General features: G+C 41.5%; 1 protein-coding gene across 4 annotated transcripts; it reads right to left on the bottom strand.

Annotated features, from left to right (window-relative positions):
- Positions 1-5240: 5240 nt before the first annotated feature.
- LOC142180779 (uncharacterized) lies at positions 5241-24624 on the bottom strand. Of its 4 annotated transcripts, none has more exons than XM_075252852.1 (2): positions 24182-24624; positions 6582-13451 (listed from the first exon to the last, which is right to left on the bottom strand). In XM_075252852.1, the coding sequence occupies exon 2, from the start codon at positions 11240-11242 to the stop codon at positions 9986-9988; it is 1257 nt and encodes a 418-aa protein (XP_075108953.1). In that variant the 5' UTR covers positions 11243-13451; positions 24182-24624; the 3' UTR covers positions 6582-9985. The 4 variants fall into 3 exon arrangements, 2 of the variants coding, with proteins under 2 accessions (XP_075108953.1, XP_075108957.1); XR_012709319.1 differs by lacking the exon at positions 6582-13451 and adding an exon at positions 5241-6575; XR_012709318.1 differs by lacking the exon at positions 6582-13451 and adding an exon at positions 14239-14991.
- Positions 24625-24996: the final 372 nt, after the last annotated feature.

Genomic DNA, 24996 nt, shown 5'->3' with positions numbered 1-24996 from the left:
CCGCATCTGCGGAGCCTGCTGACCCTCCCTAACTTCTGCTTCTGCAACTTCTCCACTGCTTCTGCGGCTCCACAAATGCGGGACCCAAACCGCAGGTGCGATTAAGACAAAAAACCAGCTGATGCTGCAAACTTCAAACTCCAAAATCCTTCCGTCAACCATCCGAATTCATCCCGAGGCCCCCGGGACCTCAACGAAAGGCACCAACAAGCCACAAACCACTACCCAATTTTGTACCAATCCTTAAAACACTTAAAAAAAACCTCGAAACCTCGAATTAACTATGGATTTAAGCCTAAGAACTCCCAAAATTCTCAAAATACACTTTCGATCAAAAAGTCTATCAAACCTCGTCCGAGTGACCTGGAATTTTGTACACACGTCACATGAAACATTATGGAGCTACTCCAACTTCCGAAATTCCATTCCGACCCTCGGATCAAAATCTCACTATCGGACTAGAAACTTCATGAATTCAACTTTCGGCATTTCAAGCCTAAATTAGCTACGAACCTCCAAAATACAATCCGAACACGCCCCTAAGCCCGAAATTAACCAAAGAAGCTAACGAAACCATCAGACTCCCATTCCAAGGCCGTCTTCACATTGTTCCGACTACGATCAGCTTTCCAACATTTAAGCTCTCATTTAGGGACTAAGTGTCCCAAAACTCTCCGAAACTCAAAACCGAACGTCCTGGCAAATCAAAATAGTAGAAATGAACTCGGGGAAAGTATTTAATAGGGGATCAGGGAATTCATTCTTAAGACGACCGGCCGGGTCGTCATAGTTACATAGGTCTCACGAGTCATGAGCAAGTTTAGTAGAGTCTCGCGGATCGGTACAGAGATGTCTATACTTATCCTTGGGAGGCTACAAAACCTTTAGGAAAAAACTTCACATCCTTGAATTCTTATCGTGCATCCTTGATTCAGTTTGAAATGTAACTCTTTGAATTCCTACCGCGCGTTCGCATGCGTGCATGAGCATTCAATATCAGATGTGCATTGATGGCTTGTGATTCCCTGATCGAGGGGTGAGATGTGATCTCTGTGTGTTGATGTTGGGCCAGTCTAGAAGACTTGAGGCCGAATTTTTGCCTATAGCTTGAGCCCTGAGCTGTTGATTGCGTGAGCACGTGTTACTGGATCTATATATTTTGTTGTGCCCCTATTAAGAGAAGTAATGACTGGATAGCTACGTGATGAGGGTGATGTGACTGCGATATGTGTTCATATGAATCGAATGAGACGAGAAGGGTCTACTGGAGGATAGAAGAACTATTAGGTGCTTGATTTCTATCTTGATTTGAGGTATAGCCCCGAGTTATGGGTGTGTGAAGAATTTTTTCATGTTTTCTAGTTGGGGGAGTGAAATGGATTTCATGTTGTGATATGAGTTAAGACTCAGGAAGATCAAATAACTATGTAATGTCTATAACGGTGGAAGGGTATGAAGAGATGTTAGTTAAGGCGAAGCAGTTGGATTATATCCTCCGAATTGTTCTGAAGTTGCATAATCCTGTATGTCATTTATTGGAAGATCTCTGTTACCAGGGAAATATGTGTATTGCAATTTGAATTTGGGTCACCTAAGAGAGTGTGCTTGACTGTTATGAGGGTGAATGCAAGATTTGCAGAAGATTTAAAGTACTAGATGGTCTGTGTTGCACGAGCTTATGAAGGATTGAGTTTAATCTCACTATGGTATTATGGAAGCAATAGAGTATATGCGTTATGAGTTATTATATGTGTTTTGATCTATGGCTTCGAACCAAGTGGGGGAGTCTGCTATTGATTAGTTGATTGCACGGTTATGTGCTATGTTAGTTCTAGTTTGAGGCGTACTGGTGAATCAGTTATGGCTTTGATCGTGGCATACTCCGCACTACTATTGAGTAGCGAGAAAGGGTCGGAGTAGCTTTTACTCGATTTAGGGTCGGGATCGATTTCCACAGAGTGCTAGAATTCGGAATCGAGCATCTATCTAGTTTAGGATTGCGTATGTGTTCCAAATTACAGTTCTAATAATTTTTGGGGTTTTCGTTTTACTTCTACTATTATCAAACTACAAATGATAAATGCAACTAGATTAAGCTAAGAGTTAATGCTACGGGTTGTTCAAATGGTTTAAAAGGCACTAGGGTAGTGACTTTCGCCTCAATTGACGGGTAATTGAATCTAAGACACGATTGAAATAATTGGGGAGTATGATATAACCTTTGTAAGATATTACCCATGCTACACCTCTCGGTGGTTCGAGTGATTTTGCCTGAATTGACTTTCTCAAGACCAATTGGGTATGCAAATTAGCACAAGCAACTAGGGTTCAAGTCAGGTATTACTCTCTCGAGATTTAACCCTTTAATTGGGGCTATCAATCTCTTGAGTACGCCCCAATTCCTTGTTAGACAAAGTTCGGAGACTTAGGCTCTCTTTCTCAAGAAGAGCCCTAGTCAACTAATCATAAACTAGTGTTTGCAACCACTAATTCAGCAATTAACCATGAAATTGGCTCAAATATCAAACACCCATAGTCAATCTAGCCATAAAATATAAGACCCATCAATTACCCACACTAGGGTTGAGCCACAACCCTAGATTATGGGTTTACCTACTCATAATTAAAGAAGTAAAACAAGAAATAGATGAACAACAACTCATATTAATTAATCACTAAGGTAAATAACAAGATTCAATGATGAAAAGAAGATAAAATTGCCCATAATGGCTAAGAAAGTCGAACCCATGAGTGCAGCTACGTTACAAAACTATTTGATACCCTAAAAAATGGGAAAAGAAGTTATTTATACTAAGCTGAAAATTCTGGAAAAAATGCCCCTGCGGGGTTAGTGCGAACCGCACAAAATGGTGTGCGGCCGCACTAGGGCTCTGAATCTGAAGATCTGACTCTCTGAACTCAGGCACTGCGGACCGCAAGGAATGGACTGCAGCCGCGGAGGTTTCTAGTGCGGTCCGCACAAAATGGAATGCAGACCACATTGACTTGAATCCTTGAAACTGGTACCTCTCTGATCTTGGGTTCTGCGGACCACACTAAATTGAGTGTGACCGCATTGCCTTCGATGCGGACCGCACCAATCCTAGTACGACCGCTTTACCTTTGTGCCTTGAAAGTCATGCTCTATGAACCTCACATTGCGGACCGCACAAAATGTAGTGCGGCCGCACTGACCTTGCTTTGCCTGAGCTTTGTCTTGTCTTGGTACTTGTTCAAGTTTCACTCCTTTTGAGCTGATCTTTGACATCTTTTCACTTTGTTGATTAAACCTGCAATAAAGCACAACTTGTGAGCCTTTTGGGACTATTTTGTATGAATTCCACACCTTTCGTTCTTTGCTTTTCTTGAATCCCTTTTTATTCTTTTTCACATTGAACATTCTTTTTGTCTTTTTGCTTTTCTTTCTTTTTCATTGCCTTTCCTTTTCTTCATTTTTGTGCCTTTTTACCACTTTGTTGCAATCCTCATCTCTCCCTACACAATTATAGTTTTGCCAAGTGCTAAAGGAAAGATCGGGTGCCAAGAGAGGGTATATTTTAGAACGGGTATAGGCTTGTATCATGGTTCTTGACGGAAAAAGGTCTAGGGCTCAAAAGGGTTGACTAGGGATCTTATCATTGGTAGGTTATGGAAGTGTTCAAGCTATCATTTGGACCAAGGAGAGCCTATAATCATGTCTCAAGTCAAAATTCACTTAGGATTTCGCCTCAACAAACATTCAGGGCAAGTTCTAGACCAATGGCTCGGGGCATGGACTTGCAATATGATTACTCACCACACAAGCTATGGGATTGCTAAAGACAAAGAGTTGGGGACCCACAACGACCTTAGATAAGATTTGAGCACACAATGGTCACGAAAAACCACTTGATGATTATCGGTCAACACAAAAGTCTCATGGTCACTACTTTCACCATCCTAAACACAACAATTTGTTTTCGACCATAAGATCAAAGGCAAATATGCTAGGCACAAGTGAAGCTTCTCTTGAGGCACCCTTAACTACTAACTACTAAAAACAAAAAGAGAAACGGACTCAAACCCTTAAGAAAGTTGTCACACCATCCATCATTGGGAAGAGCCACCCGGTTCACACAACACTCCACCTTTGGAAAGAACCGTGACATTAAGAAAACCAAAGGCTTATTGCAAACTTTCAAAACAAGAAGCTACGAATCACAAATATGAAGCTATGGAAAGAAAAATTGCGGAAAGTAAAATGAATATATACAAGAGGAGATTTGAATATACAATAGATGGGATGAATATGTACAACGTAACATAACTTTATATACAGACCCAAAGTAAAATAAATGTGCGATAAATGTACGAAATGTTAAAATTATATACAACCCAAAGATGAAAAATCAAGAAAGCATAAAAAAGTATCAAATATATATATAATCATCTGAATAAATAAAAAATAGGGCCTACCCCCTCAAATGAAAGCTAGCATTGTCCCCAATGCCAACTAAACCAAATAAAGCATCAAAAGAGAAAGGATAAAGGATATAGGGACTCCCTATGGCCTGTCTGTCTGCATAGCCTCCTGAGTGGTCCCAGGGTCCTCACTGTGCTCGGGAACCTCAGACTGGTTCTCGGTGGCCTGCTGCTCTGCTACTGTTGGGACCTGGGCCTGGACCTGGACAGGCTCCTGAAGTGCATCCTAAGGCTGATTGGAGGAAGCCTCCGGTGGGTCAGCCAACTAGATGACTGCATCATCCTCTCTAGGAATCATCCTCTTCCTCTTGGGAGGCCTCTGTGACTCCTCTGTCTAGGGATGAGCTGTTGGCATAGGATCATCGAGCAATAAGTCCAAAGGCAGCTGGTCTTCCTTCAACCGGTCAACATCAACCCTCAGCACCTTCACGGACTCCTTGGAAGCCTGCATCATCCTCAATTTCTTGTGCTCTCTAGCAAGCTCCTTGAGAGACTGGCTGTGTGAAGCAACTGCATCTGTGAGCACCTTCTGAGTGTCGAGGATTTTCTTCTGGTTGTATAAAATCTCTTTCAAAGCATCCTCTATCGACTGGGAAACCTGTGGGGCTGGAGGTGCTTACTGAGCCTCTACCATGGTAGTCAGGATGGACAACTTGGATGAGGCAGTCTGCATCCAGTTGTTGATACTCAGAAGTGCCTGGCTCAATCGGTGGGCAGTAATAAGATGGACCCGGGAAGATGGAATCTCCGGGTCCCTTGAGGTAGATGGACCAGGAAGGGCAGCAGTGGAAGTAGATGTAGGCTCAGCTGGAGTCACTACCACAACTGGCTCTTCAGACTGGCTAGTTGGAGCAGTAACTGTACTCTTGAAGTTCTTGCTCTTGGGGTTGTCATCCCTCTGCATGTTGTACCAGGAGAAAGGGGCCTTCGCTTTGACTTTGATGCGAAGGGCCTCTTCTCCACTTTCAGGTCCCAGAAGTACATAGTGAGGAAACTAGGGAACAGGTAGTTTCTGTCATGCTCGGCACCCACAATAGTAATAATCCGTGACATCACATTCCCCACATTGATTGGGTACCCCGCCATGATCGAAGCCACTAACATAGCCCGATGGAGAGGGAGGGAGTTGTCATGTGTCGTGGGGTCCAACCTGCTACATACAAAGGTCTCCCACCCCCGTGCCTCAAAGTTCAAATTCCGTCTCAAGATCTTGACTCCAGCAGTCAACCAGTCGAGGGTGGTACCTGGGATTGCCAAGTACGTGTTAGCCAGGGACAAACCTCATCGCCCATTTCCATATTTTCCATGTACAGTGTCTCATCTTCCTCATTGAACCCAAGATAGTCATTGATTGTCTTCCCGCCGAACAACACCTTCAGATTTCGAACCTTGGTCACTTTGGAGCCCTTTTTGATGTGGGCTATGTTGGTGTAAAATTCCTTGACCAAGTGTTTTTTGGCATCCACAGACTCATCTAGAAAATGTTCGCAGCCCACTCTTGTCCTAAACTGCCTCCTCACATTGGGGTTGTGAGGTAGTAAGTCTCTATCAATAAAACTCCGCTCCGGGATTAACTTTCTCACCAGCCACTATTCCCAGTACTTGTGGTATGCTACCTCACTAACAAAACGGTCCTGCCACACCCCCGGCTTCCTAGTTCGGGAAATACGCCCCACTTGTGGTTCACCTCCTTCTCCTACTTCTTCGTCTTCCCCTACTTCCTCCTCATCACCTACTGCACCCTCTCCGGATAATGAAGCTGTGGGAGAGGTGGAGTATTCCCCACTACCATAACCTGAGCTCTCAGACGACCCAGAAGAGATGTTCACTGATGCTTGGGCAGTGGGGGATGCTGGAGGTGTATCTTTCAGTCTATGCCTCTCCGGCTAGTCAGGGATGTATTCTGGCACAGAGTCCGAAGAAATCTCCCGGGAGGGCTCGTACTCACTCCCCGACATGTCAATGGCTATGTCAGCAGCTTTTATTGCTTTCCTCATGTTCTTGATGTTTTGCCTAGCTTGGGGAGTGAGTTTTATCATTTTCTACTTCCCTCCCCGGGAAGATCCATATCTGCCAGGTTGTTTAGTTCTTTTGCCTCGTTGTTTTACCATTGTCTGCAATCATAATTCAATCAGCTTGTTAGTATCAGTGTAATCAGTTAAGAACCAAAGTTGCAGAATAAAAAAGAAGAATTGCAGACAGTTCTCAGGAATCACCCAGTGCGGATCACACAAAATGGTGTGCGGCCGCACAAGGGTCAATGCGGACTGCACAAAATAGCCATGCGGTCCGCACAAGGGTGGGGTTCAGACTACCCACACTATGTATCTAGGTAGTGCGGCCGCACAGGGGCTAGTGCGGTCCGCACAAAATGTAGTGCGGCCGCACTGCCTAAAGTTCAGCTTCCAAATATTTCATCAAGGCGGTTTGCAAAAAATGGTACTACGGACCGCACTGGGGCACCGCGGACCGCACAGAGACGATTGTGGTCCGCACTGAGTACCCAGTTAGGGCACTAAGTTAGGGTTCATGAATTTTTGATTTTAAGCTCAGTTATGCACCTAATTAGTGTCCCTACATGTTTGCCCATTGTATTGAACTACCTAAGTCTACCTTAATAAAATATTTAACTACCCTAACCTAAATAATTGAAGAAACTACGGGAAGCATAGGAAGGAAATCAAGAAAAACAAAAATTAAATGAAATTAACAAAATTGAACAAGTAAAAGGTAAGTAATGGTACCAGATGTGAGAGTTAATGAAGAGTAACAAGCCCAAGCAGTTAATTAAGAACAAAGACGGTGATGAACAGTGCTTGTATCAGTTTTAAGAGTCAAGGTTTGAAAAGGGTAAAAGGACGGCCTCAGGCCCTATTTATAGAAAAGGACCTGGGGCCCAGTCTCACCAACCAGTGTGGACCGCATAAAATCGACCGCGGTCCGCACTACACAGCTTTTGCCAAGTTTGACCAAGTAACCCACTGCGGTGCACACAAAATGGACTGCAGCTGCAGTGGTCCACTCAGGACCGCACAAAAGTAGTGCGACTACAGTGGAAAACTTTAGAGAGGTTGATATTTTACCCTTCACTAGTGTGGTCTGCACTGAATGTAGTGCGGCCGCACTAACAACTTCAGAGACCTGACATTTCTTTTTTCACTATGTCCTGCACTACACCAACACAATCCTGTAACATCTCACAACCAGTTAGCCCAAAAATTAATCCTATACTACAAAGAAAATCAAAGAAAACACATAGGTTGCCTCCCAAGAAGCGCCTGATTTAACGTCGCGGCACGACGCAGGTTACCATCATATTATTTAAAATGAAGAAGTGCCACCACATGGCTGTCATCATTTTTCCAAGATAATGCTTGACCTGGTGCCCATTAACTCTGAAAACTTCACCATTTTTGTTCTTTAATCAAGAGCACCAAATGGGGTCACACACACCACTTCAAAAGGTCCACTCCATTTTGATTTGAGCTTTCCCGGAAACAGACGTAACCGGGAGTTGAACAAGAGAACCAAATCACCTACTTTGAACTCCTTTCCATGAGCATATTTATCATGAAGGTACTTCATCTTGTCCTTATACAAGGAAAAACTGGAGTAGGCATGGAATCTGAATTCATCAAGTTCATTAAGCTTCTCCACACGAAGATTGACTACAACATCCCACTCAAGATTAAGCTTCCTTAAAGCCCACATGGCCTTATGCTCTAACTCAACCGGTAGATGGCAAGCTTTCCCAAACACCAACCGATACGGAGACATACCAATCGGAGTCTTGTAAGCAGTCTGATAAGCCCATAGAGCATCATCCAAATTCTTCGACCAATTGGTCCTATTTGCATTGACCGTCTTTGATAATATTCTTTTGATTTCCCTGTTGGAGACTTCAACTTGAACACTTGCTTGAGGATGATAGGGGGTAGAAACTTTGTGATTGACGCTGTACTTAGAAAGTAGTGTGTCGAAAGCTCTATTGCAAAAATGAGACCCCCCATCACTTATGATGCACGAGGAGTACCAAACCTTGTAAAAATGCTTTTCTTGAGAAATGCGACAACACTCCGGGCCTCATTGTTGGGCAAAGCCACGGCTTCAACCCACTTTGAAACATAGTCTACCGCCACGAGAATGTAAGTGTTCCCACAAGAGCTAACAAATGGGCCCATGAAATCAATGCCCCATACATAAAAAATATCAACCTCAAGGATGGTATTAAGAGGCATCTCATCTTTCTTCGAAATTCCACCCTCTCTTTAGCATTCGTCGTATCTCTTCACAAAATCACCCGCACCTTTGAACAAAGATGGCCAATAAAACCCACAACTAAGAACTTTAGAAGCCGTCCTCGCCCTGCCATGATGGCCACCATAGGTAGAGGAATGACAAGCCTCCATGATACTCAATTGCTCCTCCTCTGGGACACACCTTCGGATCATACCATCCGTGCAAATCTTGAACAAGTACGGCTCATCCCAATAAAAATCCAAACTATTCCGCTTGAGCTTCTTCCTTTGGTTAGAAGAGAGCTCACACGGGATTATACCGGTCACAAAGAAATTAGCAACATCGGCAAACCATGGCATATCATTCATCAACACCGAAATGAGTTGTTCGTGAGGAAATGAATCATTGATCTCTAGGCCATCACGAGGCCTCCCCTCCTCCTCCAAGCGGGACAAGTGGTCCGCCACTTGGTTCTCACTACCCTTCCGGTCCACAATCTCCAAATCAAACTCTTCAAGTAACAAGACCCATCGCATCAGTCTAGCTTTGGAATCCTTCTTCGTCGTCAAGTACTGGAGTGCGGCATGGTTGGTATGAATAATAACCTTAGCACCCATAAGATACGGCCGGAATTTTTCCATAGCAAACACAATATCCAAAATTTCCTTCTCGATCACCGTGTAGTTCACTTGAGCATCATTCATAGTCTTGCTCGCATAGTACACCGGATGAAACATTTGTTTCACTCGTTGACCCAAAACCGCCCCAACCGCAACATCACTAGCATCACACATGAGCTCAAAGGGCAAGTTCCAATTAGGCGCGGTAATGATAGGAGTGGTGGTCAACTTATGCTTGATTAGTTTAAAGGCTTGCATACACTTATCATCAAACACGAACTTAGCATTTGTTTTCAACAACTTGCACAAGGGATTCACTACCTTCGAAAAATCTTTGATAAATCTCCGATAGAACCCCGCATGCCCAAGAAAACTTCGGACTCCCTTGACGGATGTAGGGGAGGGAGCCTTGAAATCACATCGATCTTTGCTTTATCCACCTCAATGCCATGCTTCGAAATTTTATGCCCAAGAACTATTTCTTCTTCCACCATAAAGTGGCATTTCTCCCAATTGAGAACAAGATTGGTTTCTTCACAATGGGCCAACACTCTATCAAGATTCTTCAAGCATTCATCAATTGAGTCCCCCACAACACTAAAATTTTCCATGAACACCTCGAAAATGTCTTCCACTATATCGGTGAAAATGGCCATCATACACCGCTAAAATGTAGCCGGTGCATTACACAACCTAAAAGGCATCCTAGAGAAAGCAAATGTGCCATACGGATAAGTGAATGTGGTCTTCTCCTGATCTTCCGGAGCAATCAAGATTTGGTTGTACCCAGAATACCCATCTAATAAGCAATAGAAGGCACGCCTAGCAAGTCGGTTTAACATCTGGTCAAGGAAAGGCAAAGGGCAGTGATCCTTGCGGGTCACCTTATTCAACTTGCGGTAGTCCATGCATACCCTCCAACCAGTGTCTGTTCTTGTAGGAATCAACTCATTCTGAGAATTTGTAACCACGGTCATGCCACCCTTCTTCGGTACACATTGCACCGGCGAAGCCCAAGAGCTATCAGAGATGGGGTACACAACCCCGACATCCAACCACTTGATCACCTCTTTTTTCACAACTTCTTGTATTGCTTCGTTCAATCTTCTTTGATGCTCCAAGGAAGGCTTTGCATCATCCTCCAAGATAATTTTATGCATACAGAATGCAGGGCTTATTCCCCGAATATCAGCTAGAGTCCATCCAATTGTCTTTTTCCGCTTTTGAAGCACCACCAATGTGGCTTCAACCTGCATGTTAGTAAGGCAAGAATAAAGAATAACTGGCAAAGTAGAATTTGAGCCTAAGAACTCATACATGAGGTGTGAAGGAAGTGGTTTCAACTCCAACACCGGAGGCTTCTCAATTGAAGGTTTAGTTGGTGGAGTCTTTCTATTCTCGAGATCCAAAGACAATTTCCTAGGCTGGTAAGAATAAGAGCCCATTCCATGTAAAGAATTCACGCACTCCACTCGGCTTGCATCCTCATTGACATCAAGATTCAACAATACAGCCTCCAATGGGTCCTCCACATTGATCATTGCACTTGTGTCACAAATTATCACTACTATGACGAGGTCAACAAAAGAGCACACCTCGGTACTATTGGGCTGCTTCATAGACTTGCACACATGAAAAACCACCTTTTCATCACCCACCCGGAAGATGATTTTCCCTACTTCCACATCTACCAATGCCTTCCCCATATCTAGGAAAGGTCTTCCCAATTTGATTGGAACTTCGTAGTCCACTTCGTAGTCCAAGGTCACAAAGTCAGTTGGCAAGATAAATTTGTCCACACGGACAAACACATTATCAATAATACCCAAAGGTCTCTTCATCGATCTATCTGCCATTTGTAACCTCATGGAAGTTGGCCTAGGTTGCCCAATACCCAAAGTTTTGAAAACTGAGTAGGGCATCAAATTGATACTAGCTTCCAAATCACATAAAGCCTTGGCAAAATCCGCACTCCCAATGGTTCAAGGAATGGTGAAAGCACCGGGATCTTCAAGCTTTGGGGATATTGAATGCACTATAGCACTAACTTGGTGAGTCATCTTTATAGTTTCACAATCCATAGAACGCTTCTTTATGACCAAGTCTTTCATGAATTTTGCATAGCCCGACATTTGTTCAAGAGCCTCCACCAGAGGGACATTAATGGACAAGCTCTTCATCATGTCAATGAACTTCTTAAACTGATTATCATTCTTTTACTTCGCGAGCCTTTGAGGATAAGGTGGAGGTGGCCTTGGCAAAGGAGCCTTGGCTTTAGGCACAACCGGCTCCGGCATGTCTATTATGTGTTCCCTAGACGGGTTCACATCATTTTGAGTTTCCACCTTCGACATCTTGAATATCAATCCTCACTTTGTTGTTCACATTTTCTTCAACCACATCTTCAACTACCAAAGGGACTTCATCTTCTTGCAACTCAACATCATCATCCAAGATTTGTTTTTGTTTGGAAGCATTCACATCACCGCCTCTCCCACTTCTCGTTGTTACCGCCATGACATGATTGTTTCCAACTTTCGGGTTCACTACCGTATCACTTGGTAGAGCACCCTTAGGGCGAGTATTTAAAGACTGAGAGATTTGGCCTAATTGCACCTCCAAGTTTCTGATAGAGGTATTGTGGGAAGCCAACTGTATATCAGAATCCGCATTCTTCTTCATCATCTGTTTGAACATCATTTCAATTATACCCATATCATTGCCAGAAGAACTAGGACCTTGACATGGAAATGAGGGTGGATTGTTCGGTTGTTGGTACATTGGGGGCCTTTGAAAGCCTTGCCCCCGGTTTCCTTGGTTTCCATTGTTCCATCCACCTTGATTATTGTTACCCCAATTGTTGTTATTACCATTCCAATTCCCTTGGTTGCTTTGATTGTTGTTTTGATTACCCCAGTTGTTGTTTTGGTTGATGTTGCCCCAATTACCACTGTTTTGTTGTTGATTGCCCCAATTATCTTGAGGTGTCCACTGTTGTTTGTTGGAAGAGTTGCCCCGTTGGCCTTGATAATTTTTCCCATGTTTAACCTCTTCACTTTGTTCATCATAACCATCATTTTGACACCCATCACAGTCATCATCAAATTGCTCAGAATTCCCTTGGTTTTGTTGCCTTCTTTGCCTTCTTTTGTTGACAAGTATATTAACACCCTCCATGGCATTCACTTGGCGAGGATTTTGAACTTGTTGCAACTGTGCCTTTGCCAATTGGTTCAGAGTAGTTGTAATCTCAGCTATAGCTTGCCCGTGATCATTTAGTTCCTTATGCAAATGAATAACCGTGGGGTCACCTTGAGGCATATTGGATCTACTTTGCCATGCAGAAGAAGTGTCATCCATCTTTTCAAGTACATCACATGCCTCATCATATGACAACTTCATAAAATTGCCCCCGGCAATTTGGTTCACTATGCATTGGTTTGTGGTGTTAATGCCCCGGTAGAAGGTTTGTTGGATCATAGCTTCGGTCATATCATTGTTGGGGCATTCTTTCACCATTGTTCTATAACGCTCCTAGATCTAATGCAAAGGTTCTGTGGGCTCTTGCTTCAAAGCCAATATCTCATCACGCAATGTCGCCATATGCCTCGCTGAGAAACATTTAGCAATGAACTTATCCATCAACTCATCCCAAGTTGTAATGGAATGGTTGGGAAGTCGCTCGAGCCAATCCAATGCCTTCCCTCTAAGTGAGAATGGGAAGAGTCTCAACCTAAGAGCATCCTCGGACACATTTGTCTACTTGCTCCCCCAACATGTATCCACAAACCCTTGAGATGTTTGTAGGCATTTTGATTTGCAGTGCCTGTGAAATATCCACGCTGCTCTAGTAAGGTCAACATCACATTGGTTATCTAAATATTTCCCGCCTAGGTTCGGGGTGGGACAATAGCAGTTGCATAGCATTGGTTCGAAAGTACTCTGGGAGCCACTCTTGGAGGTGGCAGAGGAGGGTCTAGAATATCACCATTCGGATTAGCATTGGCATTGCGGCCTCTACGTTGTCCTTGAGGTACAAGAGGGACCTTATCATCTCCGACATCATCTACCTCCTCCCCCGTAATCATATTTCCAAGAGGGTCATTAGCATTGTTTGCTGCCATTTGGTACCTGAATTATGACACAAACAAGTTAGTAACAAAGAAGGAAAGAAGAACAATGCACAAAACTAACTAAATAGATAGCCAAAATCGTTAGCTCCTCGGCAATGGCACCAAAAAGTGATCGCGGCCTACTCCGCACTACTATTGAGAAGCGAGAGAGGGTCGGAGCAGCTTTTACCCAATTTAGGGTCGGGATCAATTTCCACAGAGAGCTAGAACTTGGAATCGAGTATCTATCTAGTTTAGGATTGCGTATGTGTTCCAAATTACACTTCTAATCATTTTTGGGGTTTTTGTTTTACTTCTACTATTATCAAACTACAAATGGTAAATGCAACTAGATTAAGCTAAGAGTTAATGCTACGGATTGTTCAAATGGTTTAAAAGTAACTAGGGTAGTGACTTTCTCCTAGGTGGTCAATTGACGGGTAATTGAATCTAAGACACGATTGACATAATTGGGAGTATGATATAACCGTTGCACGATATTACCCACGCTACACCTCTCGGTAGTTCGAGTGATTTTGCCCGAATTGACTTTCTCAAGACCTATTGGGTATGCAAATTAGCACAAGCAACTAGGGTTCAAGTCGGATATTACTCTTCTGAGGTTTAGCCCTTTAATTGGGCTATCGATCTCTTGAGTACGCCCCAATTCCTTGTTGGACCAAGTTCAGAGACTTAGGCTCTCTTTCTCAAGAAGAACCCTAGTCAACTAAACACAAACTAGTGTTTGCAACCACTAATTCAGCAATTAACCATGAAATTGGCCCAAATAACAAATACCCATAGTCAATCTAGCCATAAAATACAAGACCCATCAATTACCCACACTAGGATTGAGCCACAACCCTAGCTTATAGGTTTACCTACTCATAATTAAAGAAGAAAAGCAAGAAATAGATGAAGAACAACTCATATTAATTAATCACTAAGGTAAATAACAAGATTCAATGATGAAAAGTAGATAAAATTGCCCAAAATGTATAAGAAAGTCGAACCCACAAGTGCAGCTATGTTACAAAACTATTTGATACCCTACAAAATGGGAAAAGAAGCTATTTATACTAAGTTGAAAATTCTGGACTAAAATGCCCCTACGGGGTTAGTGCGGACCGCACAAAATGGTGTGCGGCTGCACTAGGGCTCTGAATCTGAAGATCTGACTCTCTGAACTCAGGCAGTGCGGACCACAGAGAATGGACTGCGGCCGCGGAGGCTTCTAGTGCGGTCTGCACAACATGGAATGCGGACCGCATTGACTTAAATCCTTGAAACTGGCACCTCTCTGATCTTGGGTTTTGCGGACGGCACTAAATTGAGTGTGGCCGCATTGCCTTCAGTGCGGACCACACAAATCCTAGTGTGGCCACATTGCCTTTGTTCCTTGAAAGTCATGCTCTTTTAACCTCATAGTACGGACCACACAGAATATAGCGCGGCCGCACTGGCCTTGCTTTGAGTGAGCTTTTTCTTGTCTTGGTACTTGTGCAAGTTTCACTCCTTTTGAGCTGATCTTTGACATCTTGTCACTTTGTTGATTAAACCTACAATCATGCACAACTTGTGATCCTTTTGGGACTATTTTGTATGAATTTCTAATCAAAGCATAAGCAAGAAAGAGTATAAAATGCATTAAAATCCCTAGTTATCAGGCTTACGGAGATTGAGACTGAGGATGGCTCGAGTAAAAGAAAACTTTGACAAAGGATATAATATGCTTCATAGGTGTATGAGAATCATAGAATGTCTTGAGTGGTTATTGGTAAAGGATTTGCGGTGCATAGATCAGGGAGTTGCTTGATTGCATTAAGGTGAGGTTACATTCTGCGGTTTTGGAGTGCTAATGAAGCACGGGTTGTTCGGTTCATTTGATCAGGCTGATTGCAGTTTAAGTAGAGTGGATGACTCTCGAGAATGGTTCTAATGGGTTCAAGATGTTATATGTAATAATTGGAGATTTCCAAGTTGTATATTTGGCTAGAAACTGAGTTTTGCATTGGAGGGTGTCAAGACTTGTGGTATTTCTATATCATTATGGATTATACACATTAGTATCAGGAAGGTGAAGGTAATGGCTTTAGATGTGCAAGAAGTCTCTTCAGGGAAAGTATTTCCAATGTGGTGCTTTAGAGGATATTTAATAGAGTAGTCAGCGGCTTATGAGCTGTAGGACGGTGTGGCTTTATTCTTGGGTCTCGTGTGGAGAGTCTGGGTCAAGGATTGTGGTGTTACGGCAAGAAGAAGTATCAAGTTGAAGGTAAATCAGAAGGAACTTGGATAGATAGGATAGCTTGGTAGTAGGCCGGATTGGCATGGTAAGGATATGATTAGTTCTTTGGATGCTTACGAGGAAATGAGTTTCTACAGGTGTTTTGCGAACATTCTCTTGGGTTTTAGTGACCTGCGTAGCTTGGTTGAGTTAGAAGGATTCAGTCCTGACGGTTTAGTTTTGTGCAAATGGAATTCAGAGAGTTCCTGATGGTTTCTACCATGGTTAGATATGCGTATTTTCTATGAGTGTGAGGAGCATGGGATGTGTAGTGATTATCTTCTAGATGGGATCAATGGAAAGTTCTTAGCTTGTTGAGTACGTAGTTGTTTGTAGCTCGGAGTGGATTATGAAGTTCTCATATTTATATAGGATGGAATGGTATATGCGGTATGTTGTGTAGGGTTGAGATTTGCATGTGTGAGGTCATGGTTCAGTTCTGGAAGGAAGGTCATAAATACTTAGGCAGCATGGACAGTTTCTGATGACTAGGTAAATGGTATCACTTGATAAGGGCATACGTTTTAGAAAGGGCAATGTGATTGAGTTAATAATACATCATTGGCATCGTGGCTCTCTCTTGTTGGATCGACTGCTGATATTCAAGTTTGCTTGGTGGCACAGAAGAATTATAGGAGTACCTCTCATGGGATGATTGAGTGTTAGAGTGTGTTGCATATTCAAGTGAAGTTGGGATCAGATATGGTGATCCGTGTGCTATATGGATTTGGAGACTGGGAGTTTTCAGACAAGTTAGGTCATGGTTGTGAACTGCATACATTGGTCTTGTGTGGTAACTATTGTGAGGTTTGGAAACCCGAGTAGATCATTATTGCTTGGTATGTTAGGTTTTGGATGTGATATTGGGTATTGACTGGTTGTCTCCGTGTCATATTATTCTGGACTATTGCGCTAAGGCGAAGATGTTGCCTATGCTAGGAATGCCACAGATTGAGTGGCGAGGTTCGACGGATTATGTCCCCATTAGGGTGATTTCATTTTTGAAGACCTAGCGGGTGACTGGGAAGGGTTGTCTTTCTTATTTGGCCTTCGTGATGGATGTCAGTGCAGAGACTCCAACCATTGATTCAGTTCCGGTGGTGAGGGATTTATTCGTATGTGTTTCCATATTGCCGAGCATGTTACCGAACTGGGTTGTTGATTTCAGTATTGATTTGGTGTTGGGCATCGTATCATAAGGCACCGACGGAGTTAAAGAAGTTGAAGGAGAAGCTTCAGGAACTCCTTGGTAAGGGGTTCATTTGTAGACCTATATGGATGTATGTTCTGCATCGAGATAGCTTTGTTGACTTCAAGTTGTATTGTTGAGGGATGTGTTGATTCGATTGTTATTGAGCTTATTAGTAATCTGGGGTGATCTATGAGTTACCTTTCCGTGTTGCGAGGCATTGGGATTTGTTGGTTATAGGCACATGTGGTGCGGTGTTATTGGGTCTCTTAGTGGAATTTGAGCGGGAGGAGTATTGGGTATTGCTCGGCGGATGACACATCGGTTGTGTCCTTTCGGGTTGTGTGATGTTATGTCAATTGCTTCGCCATGATTATGATGATTTGCTTTGGTTCTGGACAGCAAATTGCACGTGGTTGTCGATTTTGAGCATAGTGACTTGAGGTGTTTCATGTGGACTAGTTTTAGATAGGGTCGCGCATTACAACGAGGTCATTTGGAGGTATGACCCATCAGGTTAGATTCATGTATTCTATTTCTACGATGTGTGACAGGTTCTCAGCATTGTGTGTGGTGATACTGGTGAGCTTGCGGTACGACTCTCTCATTTGAGTCATTTTTTCTATGATTTGAGTACATTCGGATTTTTACTTATTGGTGCGTGGGTTGCATGAGTTGTGGCTTTAGATTGTATTGATGTGTCATGTAACTAGAGTAGTTGTGTTGGATTATATGAGATCGTCCGGATCTAAAATGAATATAAACGGATTCGGTTTCAGTATATTGGAAGGAGAATATCGATGTTTGGCTCAGAAATTTGCTAGGGTCTTGCCCAAGGAGAAGTGGCTTCATGAATGGTTGAACTAAGGAATGGTTATTGACTTTTTACGTGTTTCATTTATCCTTGGCAGTATATGAAAGTGTTGGAATGAGATTTTAGTTGATAAGAGGTTTACTATCGGTATTCGATTGTTGTGTGCAGCTGCTGTGATTAGAAGTTATCGCTACAAGTGTTTGAGTTATGTGGTATATCATATAATTGCACTTGAGGTTGCAGATATGGGTTATTACAGTTTGTTCGGGCTTATTCAGAGTATAGATGTGAGATTTTGATCTTGTGGATGATTTCAGAACTGGAAAATGTGGTTCCGAGGTTTATGGTCTAGGTTGGATTGTGAAATTTTAGTTACATTGTGTTATCGGACCTATATGAGATAGGGTGACGTGGGATCACCCCCGGGTATGTACATGGTAAGGTTATTCAGCGATTGGTTGGCTTTTGGAACAACTCCGATCACTCGTTTTGAGCTTTTTCACTTTACTCGTCAGTTCTCGGGCATGTCTAGAACCGTGTGATGTATTATGACTTATGTAGATCGTCGGTTTTAGTTTTCAGGGTAATCAGAATGAATTTGGAAGAACAGTTCTCAATTTGAAGCTTAAAAATTTGAAAGGTTTAACCAAAACTTGAATTGTTAGTAAATGACCTCCGATTGGAATTTTTATGATTTGGTTAGCTCCGTTAGATGATTTGGGACTTAGGAGCGTGGTCGGAATGTGTTTTGGAGGTCTGCAGAAGGTTTAGGCTTGAATTGGCGAAATTGGAATTTTGGCGTTTTTCGGTTGATATGTGAGATTTTGATATAGGGGTCGGAATGGAATAACGGAAGTTGGAGTAGGTACGTTGTGTCATTTGGGACGTGTGTGCAAAATTTCAGGTCATTCGGACGAGGTTTGGTAGACTTTTTGATCAAAAGCGGAATTTGGAAGCTCTTGGAATTCTTAGGCTTGAATTCGATGTGATTTTGGTGTTTTGATGCTGTTTTGAGTGTTCAGAAGGTTGGGACAAGTTTGAATGAGTTATTTGGAATGTTTGGTTAAGGTCCTGAGGGCCTCGGGTGAGTTTCAGATGGTTAAACGGATCAATTTTAGACTTTGGACTTGGCAGTTTTTGCTGGTTTTTGTTGCAGACAATTTGTTCTTCACGTTCACGGTCAGGGACCTGCGTTTGCGAAGGGTGTTCTCTGAGGCGGCGAATTTTGACTTCGCATTCGCACTTTGGGTGTCGAGTTCGCGATGTTGTGATGCTGTGATTCTCCGCGTTCGCGAGGCTTATGTCGCATTCGCATAGAGGAAGAGGAATAGTTGGGTCCCCAAGGCGATGGTTCTATGCATTCGCATAGTAGAGGTCACGTTTGTGACCTGTTGAGTTTTCTGTGCATCGCATTCGCAAGGGGGTTATCGCGTTCGCGTAGAAGGAATTTTGGTCAGTGTAGTGGTGTGTTTCGTGAACGCGAGGGATATGCCGCGTTCGCGATGAAGAAATATATGGGCAGACAGTTTATATTTTTAAAATCGAGGGTTTAAATCCAATATAATAAAAGCCATTGGAGAGCTCGGGAGAAGGTTAAATTTAAGGGGTTTTTCTGTGGAGCAATTGGGGTAAGTATTCTTCACTCATATTTGGTTTAATTTCATGATTTAGTCTTGAATTTCACCATTTAATTAAGAAATTAGAGTGGAAAATTGGGGGGAAAATGGAAGAAAAGTTTGAGAATTCATCTAGAGATTTGAATGGACAATTGATGTCAGATTTTGATGAATTTGATATGGGTAGATTCTTGGGAGGATGAGTATTCTATTGATGTAATGTTTATCGCATTTTGAGTTGTGGGCCCGGGGGTCGGGTTGAGAAATTTTCGGGATTTTTGATGTAAATTGGATATTTTCGATTGGGCTTTGTTCCCTTAGCATATTTTAATGGTTATGTACTGATTTTGGTTCGATTTGGAGCATTCGGGGGTCGATTCGAGAGGGAAAAAACATCGCGGGCTAGAGTTTGGACCGGATCAAGGTGAGTAATGATTGTAAATGTTGTCCTGAGGGTATGAATCCCCGGATTGCACATCGTTGTGCTATATTGAGGTGACGCACACGCTAGATGACGAGCGTGAGGTCGTGCACCATTGGGGATTGTGACTTAGTCCATCCCGAATGATTGTTTTGTCGCATATTTGACTGAAACGATTTGCTATCATCATATTTTGGGCTGAATGCCATACTTGGGCCTCGTGCCAACTATTTGAACCCTTAGGGGATTTTCACTGATATTTCCTCACTGTTTTGACTTAATACTTGAACTCAGTCATGCTATATTCTACTATTTTCATAACTCAGCCATGTTTACTCTGGTTTAACACTTAAAATGACATTTTGGGATGAGCATCATATTTTACTGTTGCCCGAGTGGCTTGTGAGATTCAAACTGAGTAAGGTCGAGGGCCAAAGTTGTGAAGAAACACCTGATTATGGTTATGAGGCCAAGGACCTAAGATTTGTACACCACGAGGTGGCTTGTTGATATGAGGCCGAGAGCCTATGTGATTATGCCACGAGATGGATTGATATTGTGCTTGGGCCATAAGGGGACTCTCCAGGAGTCTGCACATCCCCAGTGAGCGCGGATACGCATTGTGATATGAGATAGAGCCCGAGGGGCTGCTATTGTTCCATGTGTTGCCCGAGGGGCTGATTCTGTTGGTATTGTGCCCGAGAGATAGTTCTTTATGTGTTTAACTTTTCTAGTTGCCTGTCTTTTACTTGCTTGACTGTTTAAAAAGGCAAATTTTAAGAAGCTTAAACTGAACTTAAGTGACTTTACATATTTTCACTATTTTATTGCTTTTACTGGATTTTAGTACTTCTTTGTAGCCTGTTGATGTGCCTTTACGTGATTTCTTATTGCTCAGTCTGCATTTATTATTATTACTCACTGAGTTGGAGTACTCACTTTACTCCTTGCACCCCATGTGTAGATTCAGGCGCTTCAGGTCCTGCTTGCGAGGGTTGAGAGCTTCCAGCAAATTCGGAGTTACACTAGGTAGCTGCTCGGCGTTCGTAGCCTAGTGCTTCTCCCTCTATCTTATTTTTTTTTTGTTTTTGTTATGTAATAGTTGAGTAGACTCTTTCAGACATGTAGTATTATTATAGATGCTCATGACTGGTGACACCCCGATGTCGGGTTATGTCTATTTCGCAACTGTAGTATTCACCTTATTTTGGGATTTTATTATGTTAAAGTCTTAATATTTATCATTATAATTGCTTAAAATGAATTGGAAGTGTGTCGACTGGCCTTGTCGTCACGAGAGGTGCCATCACAACCGGGTCCAAGTTAGGGTCGTGACAACTTACAACAACCTGTACGCAATAATAATAATAACAGAAAAGACATGAATGGAAGTAAAGCAGTTAATTCATGATAATAAACTCAAATTCTAACTACCAGAGAGCCCATAATAACAAGTCACATAAACTCATCTCAAATACCAAGGCCAATCCAATAGTCACAACAAATATAACTTTATACAATTCGCTGAGGCGTGCAACTCGATCACACCATATCATCATCTGTCAATATCATAATCCCTCCTTATTCTGCCATTTCAATTCATTACCATTCAATTTCCGTTACGATGTACAACCCGCTCCCCAAACAATTTCAATCAACAATAACAATTCAACAACCAAAATTTATAAGAAGTTCTACATCAAAAGAGTAAATGTACAAAGAAATGGAGAATAACATAATAATCAAAGAATCTCGAACAAATCGAATGTCTCAACTTTACCACTCCACTATACCTATCCATTTAACAACTCATACAAATGAAACTACATAATTGAAGGCAAGAAATGTTACGAAACTATAAGACAAGAAAGACATAAGACAATCTAGATAAGCAAGAAAAGCAAGTAGAGACAAGTAGCAAATAAGTATGAAATTACGGAAGCGGCGGACAACATAATATAAGGATAGCTAAATGACAAGTAACAATTATGGAATGGAAGTCAAATAAGCATGTAGATATTAAGGCATGTAACAAGATATTCTATGATGTAACAGAAATATGGAGCAGGTCACACAACGACGCCACTCGTCACCTTGCATATACGCCGTGTCACACGTAATTCAAATAACATAAATTTCAAGGGTCCCTAATTCATTCAAATCAAGGTTAGACCTAACACTTACCTCACTCCACAACTTAATCGATCGATCTATCATGGCCTTGCCATTTGAACAAGACTCCAAACCAATCAAATCTAGCAATTTACTAACTAGATGATTCAAAATAAGCCTTAGAAACTACTCACGGATAAAAGAGGTTCGATTTAGGTCATTTTTGAAAAAGTCAATCCGGGCCCGCTTCGTCAAAATCGAGATTCAGACCAAAACCCAATTATCCATTCACCCCCGAGCTCGGTTATGTGATTTGTTTTGAATACGACCCTAATTCGAGAACTAAATCTCAATTTAATAAAAATCCCTAATTTTACCCAAATCCTTAATTTCTACCATGAAAATCCTAAATTTGATGTTGAAATCTCATGAAATGTAATGGGTAATTGAAAAGAAATTGATTAAAGTCACTTACCAATGAATTTAGGAAGAAACGCCTCTTGGAAAATAGCTTCTAGGGTGTTTAGGGTTGAGAGATTGTGAGAAATGAGCTAAGTCCCATTTTTCTCCTTTTTTACCCAGCTGCGGATGTTGCAATTGCAATTGTCACACCTCCTTTTTCACGGCCCGGAAGGGATATAAGGGAGTTTTTCCAATTTAAGTGACAATCAAAACGGAATTATTTATATTAAAATCAGAGTCGCCACATCGGATAATTTATGGTGTCCCAAGTCACCGGTTTAAAATCCCGAATCGAGGAAGGTTGACTCTTATTTATGGTCTACGAACATAGAAATTCGGGAAAGGAATTCTGTTAACCCAGGAGAAGGTGTTAGGCATTCCCGGGATCTGTGATATCAGCACGGTCGCTTTGATCCTACTTGGCTTAATCAAATTATCTTATTACTCATTTTAGAACCTATGTGCGTTTACCTCTTAATTAAGAAATTATCTTAAACTAGGTCCCGCGCACATGTACCCATTTATTTGGTGCGTCAAAAATCATGTCACGCGAACGTGTCCACAATTAATAACGCTTTGTTAATATTAAGAAATTTTAGTCAAAGTTGCGTAAACTCATACTCCGATTTTATTTTTAAAAATGTAATTATGTCACACGAACGTGTACAAAATATTATCAAAACTTATGGTGAGTTTAGCCAGGTCATGCCGAAAACTATCCATGTACAGGAGAAAAGAGCACATTCTGGAGTATAATTCGCCTCCAGCAAATTTATGATTTGAGGAATCCTTGCCAGACCATTCTAACATCAATAAATCATCAAAGATCCAAATTTAAAAAGTATCTCATGGAGGCCATAATTTGCCCTCTTAAGCTACTGAAAATTACTCTGCAGTAGAACCCACAGAAAAACAAGTATAGAAGACATTGTACAATTCACGATTAGTTAATAAATGATAACATTATTTTTCTTATCCTTTAAAGAAAAATATCTTTTGACTCAATTATATGAATTTAAGCATAATCAGATGCTTGCCAAAACTGAAAAATGACATTTGAAGACCTTATATTATCCGGATGATTAAAACATATGGACTGTGACTACGTAGAGAAATCAACAAGGAACCTAGTATTGACCTAGGCATGTGCACTTGAATGTAATAGAACATGAAGATTTTTACCTTAATGAAAATTTATAATAAATTATCCAAACAAAAGAGAACAAGCTAAGGCTATCACAATAATCTGAACAAATTCCAAAATAAAGAAAGAACATTTGAAGACTTTAGGAAAAACTTAAGACCATTCCAAACCACAAAATCGACTCTTAACATTAGCAATTTTCCTTAACAAGAAAAACAATAGTAAAATAGAAATAAAATTCAAAAAAACAAAACTTCTGCAACTTACTAAATCTTAGAGGAAAGGAGAGAAAACAGCACATGGGAGAACCTAAATGTCATTTCAAATCACAAAATTGAAGTAAAAATTAAATTGAAAGCACTCAAATCAAGGGAAAGAGTGAAAGCAGGGAAAGAAAAATCATATTAACCCATACTATCTTTCGAGTTTAAGTGCACAGTCCCAGACCAATTTCATCAATTAAAGACAAAATCCAATAACCCAATAGATTGAAATTATTGGTAAACTATCTTTCTCTTAATCAAGCCTAATGAATATTGATTAACGAACCCACAGTAATTTCTAAAGCCATTCAAAAAGAAACAAAGCAATATGAACATCAACATGAATAAATACTGACCATTTCAAACATTCATGTACCACACAACTCCGTTTCATCAAAATTTACTGCACAGAATTGAGAAGAAAGACGAGAGTAAGAATCTGACCTCAATTATATTAACAAGAATTCAATTACAACAAACTCTGACAAACTAAATCTGGCCGGAAGAAGCAACAATAGCAGGAGCTCGGACCGCAAACGGAGCTTCGACGGTGAACCTCGAGCAGAGCCCAAACCTCACGGCAAAACTAACTATGAAAATGCCTGCAACCTAGAACTGGTATTTAGTGTTTGAATATAGGTTGCCTTTGCTGTAGCCCAGAACTGGTGTTTGACGTTGAAGCTCCGAAATGGAGTTCTACCGGTGGAAATGGCAAAGTTACTCAGAAAGGGTGGGGAGATGGGCCTGATGGCTGAGGAAGATGGGTCGTTTGGGGTAAGGTGAAGGATTGACGGATCAGTGGTGAAGAGATGTGGCTGGAGATCTTAGGGGTGTTCAAGGTTTTCTGGTTTTGGGTGTGAAAGGTGAAGAAAAAGACGTCTGGGGGGGGGGGGTCTATTTTACTTTAGGTCTAGGTCTTTTTTTAGCTGATCCCTCTCTAGGTTAGAATGTTATCTATATCTAGAATTAATTAGGTTTTTAGGGTGTTGGGTTTAATGGGTTTTTGGGCTTTAAAATTGAAATTGGGTTGGGTCCATGTCTTATTGGGTCTTAATTTTGGGCTAAGAAGACTAAAATATAAAAATATAAAACTTACTCTTAATTAATTAGAACACGGTACTAAGATAAAACTAGATATTAAAAGTGGAGCTATATTTTTTGTATTTTTCAAGATTATATAAAGATAAAAATAAGGTACTATTTTTTATATTTTTTTTAATAATATGAAATTTACATAAAATAAAAATATTTTTTGTAAT

This window comes from Nicotiana tabacum, chromosome 1 (genome assembly GCF_000715075.1).
Source record: "Nicotiana tabacum cultivar K326 chromosome 1, ASM71507v2, whole genome shotgun sequence".
NCBI lineage: Eukaryota > Viridiplantae > Streptophyta > Magnoliopsida > Solanales > Solanaceae > Nicotiana > Nicotiana tabacum.
This window is presented reverse-complemented; position numbering and strand designations above follow the sequence as displayed.

Excerpts from the sequence above, each read along its gene's own strand:
- LOC142180779 (XM_075252852.1), bottom strand. The coding sequence starts at position 11,242 with ATGCCCTACTCAGTTTTCAAAACTTTGGGTATTGGGCAACCTAGGCCA.